This window comes from Penaeus vannamei, chromosome 21 (genome assembly GCF_042767895.1).
Source record: "Penaeus vannamei isolate JL-2024 chromosome 21, ASM4276789v1, whole genome shotgun sequence".
In the NCBI taxonomy this organism is placed as follows: Eukaryota; Metazoa; Arthropoda; class Malacostraca; order Decapoda; family Penaeidae; genus Penaeus; species Penaeus vannamei.
The window spans coordinates 914,887-917,386 of NC_091569.1; the positions used below are offsets into that span (position 1 = coordinate 914,887).

General features: G+C 61.0%; 1 protein-coding gene across 1 annotated transcript in view; it reads right to left on the minus strand.

Moving 5' to 3' along the window:
• The window catches only part of LOC113803031 (protein unzipped), a 59,579-nt gene that overhangs the window by 309 nt on the left and 56,770 nt on the right, over positions 1 to 2,500 (minus strand). The window contains exon 2 of the mRNA XM_027353739.2: positions 1 to 2,360. This exon is cut by the window's left edge and continues 309 nt beyond it. Within this exon, the coding sequence (XP_027209540.1) occupies positions 1,097 to 2,360 (1,264 nt within the window). The 3' untranslated portion in view covers positions 1 to 1,096. The remainder of the gene's footprint in view (positions 2,361 to 2,500) is intronic.

Sequence of the window (2,500 nt, forward strand, 5' to 3'; positions counted from 1 at the left end):
CGCGAGACGGCGGCCCCCGAGAGCGCGAGGTTGCGTCGCGCCCTCCGGACAGCGACCCGGACGTCGGGGGGGCGCCTCGCCCTTCGCCGACGCGGACTTCGGGGAAATAAATTAACGTCACCGGCAACTCATAATGAACATTGTTACGGGAGTACAAACACGCAAGAGAGCCACTACCTAGGGTTAATGTCGATAATAATATACAGTAAGAGCTGTACACACACAGTATTTACATCCAGTCACACTTCTCCCACACTCTTGCTTATATAGAACACATCTTAAACGTATTTCATATTATATAACCTTTCCAGTATCTTCTAGTCTATATCGTAAATTTATCAGACGCCATTACACTTATCTGACGTCATTACACTCTTATCTGACGCTCATCTGTACTATACACATCCTTAACGACAGACCTGTTTACACCCTTTCCACGAACACCGGCACATGCATCTCCACATCTACACCGCGTTAAATAAAACAGTCGCACAGGCTCGATCGTCCGGTAATCGCTCGTTCATTTATAGCCTGCCGGAGAGGCTGTGGTGTCGTGCTGCGCCGCCCGTGGCCCTGGGACGCCCGTGGCCCAGGGACGCCCGTGGCCGCTCGCGCCTGGTCGTCACGGCGGCGGAGGCACTCCCTGCTGACCTCCTCGGGCCGCGGCGCCAAGGGGAGGCCTGTGCGTTTCCTTGATATCAGGTGCGATGCGGCTGGAGCGACGCCGCCGTCGGAATGCGCTTGCCGCTGCCCGCCCTTGGGGGGGGGGGCGTCTCTCGCGGGACTGCGGGGAGCACTTTGTGCAGTTCGTCTGTGCCGCCTGCCACGCACGACGTGAGGAGACTTACGGCAGACGTTTCATTGCATTACACTCATACGCACGCATTCACTCACGTTCACATACAAACGCACACATTGCTTATAAGTCGCTATGAGATTAATAATTCAGACATCAAGTTATTCCAGGATGTACATTACATACAGCCATATCAGTACTAAACCAGTAGAGTATATATGATCAACGAAACACTTGTAGCAATAAATCACAAGATCACATTGTCACAGAGAGTCCTCGGGCCGGCGCTCCCGGAAGGCCTCAGGCGCGGGCGGCGGCCAGGGCGAGGAGGGCGGCCAGCGCCGGCCACACGGCGAGCGGAGCCGCGCCGCTGTCGGCCTCCAGGGGCACGTCGCGCTGGGACGTGGTGCTCAGGGAGTCGCTCTTCGGCTTCTCGGGCCCCACCATGGACATCTTGGGGGGCTCGGGGGTGGTGGTGGTGGTGGTGGTGGTCGTGGTGGTGGTGGTGGTGGAGCTGTAGAGCTTCGTGCTCTGCGCGGGGATGTCGAGCACGGTGTTGTTGTGAATGTAGTACGGGGAGGAGTAGTTGGCGCTGAGCAGCACCAGGCGCTGGTCCATGTGGAGGCCCTCGATGACGCGCGAGACCTGGCTCCCGTCCTGGTACGTGGTGGTCAGCTTGCCGTTGTAGGGCGCCTCCGTCGTGCGCACGGTCCCGATGAGGTGCACCCGCACGCCCGTGCCGGGGGGGAGGTCGTACTCCAGGATCTGGCGCTGCATCCGGTCGAACTCGTTCTGGATGCCCCACACCAGGTCGTGCTCCTCGGTCTCGGGCGGCGGCGACACCACGTGCGAGGGCAGGCCGACGTACGTGCCCTTGACGCTGCCCCAGTACGACAGCTGCTTCACCACCACCTCGCGCTCCTCCACCACGCGCTGCCGGGAGGGGCCGGGGTTGAGCAGCAGGGCCTGCGCCAGCACCGTGTCCACGTTCGAGACGTTGATGTAGCCGTCCAGCGTGATGCCGCGCAGGTCGTAGGACACGGGCTCGTCCTCCACGAGCACCATGGCGTTGTCCACGCGGACGACGTCGGCGCCAGCGACCAGATGGGCGCGACGCTCCTGCGGCGCCAGGAACCCTGCCTGCGGGAAGCTGCTCTGGCCCTCGCGCACCGCCAGGAAGCGCTTGGCGTGCGCCGCCACGGCGTTGTGCGGCGGCGCCATGTAGCGGTCCCACTGCACGTAGCGCACCTTCGCCGAGCCGTTCACGGACACCAGCACCTCGAAGTCGCCCTCCACGCGCAGCACTTTCCCGAGGAAGGGCACGGAGCACACGCCGCCGTGCATGGCTCCGGCCACAAACGTGCCGTGCTTCTCGGCACGACACCACACTGTGGCGGGATCATCCTCTGCAACCAGCACTGCGTGTGCCGTGTGCAGGCCCTCGCTCACGTGCACCCAGGCCAGCGTCGAGGAGGTGATGGTCGCGCCGCCCTCGCGTCGGATCTTGGACATGTCCATGTTGCCTCTCGCGCAGCACACGCACGCCGCCGCCGCCAGCATCAGCCTGCAAAAGGACCACTCGGTTAGACTGTTTTTGCCGAGGGAGAATGCTCGTCTCCTGCAAGTACATGGAATGTAGAGCTAGACGAGAATTTTTTCTCAGTGGATTATTATTTGACTGCTAATAGAATTCAAAGCAAATGT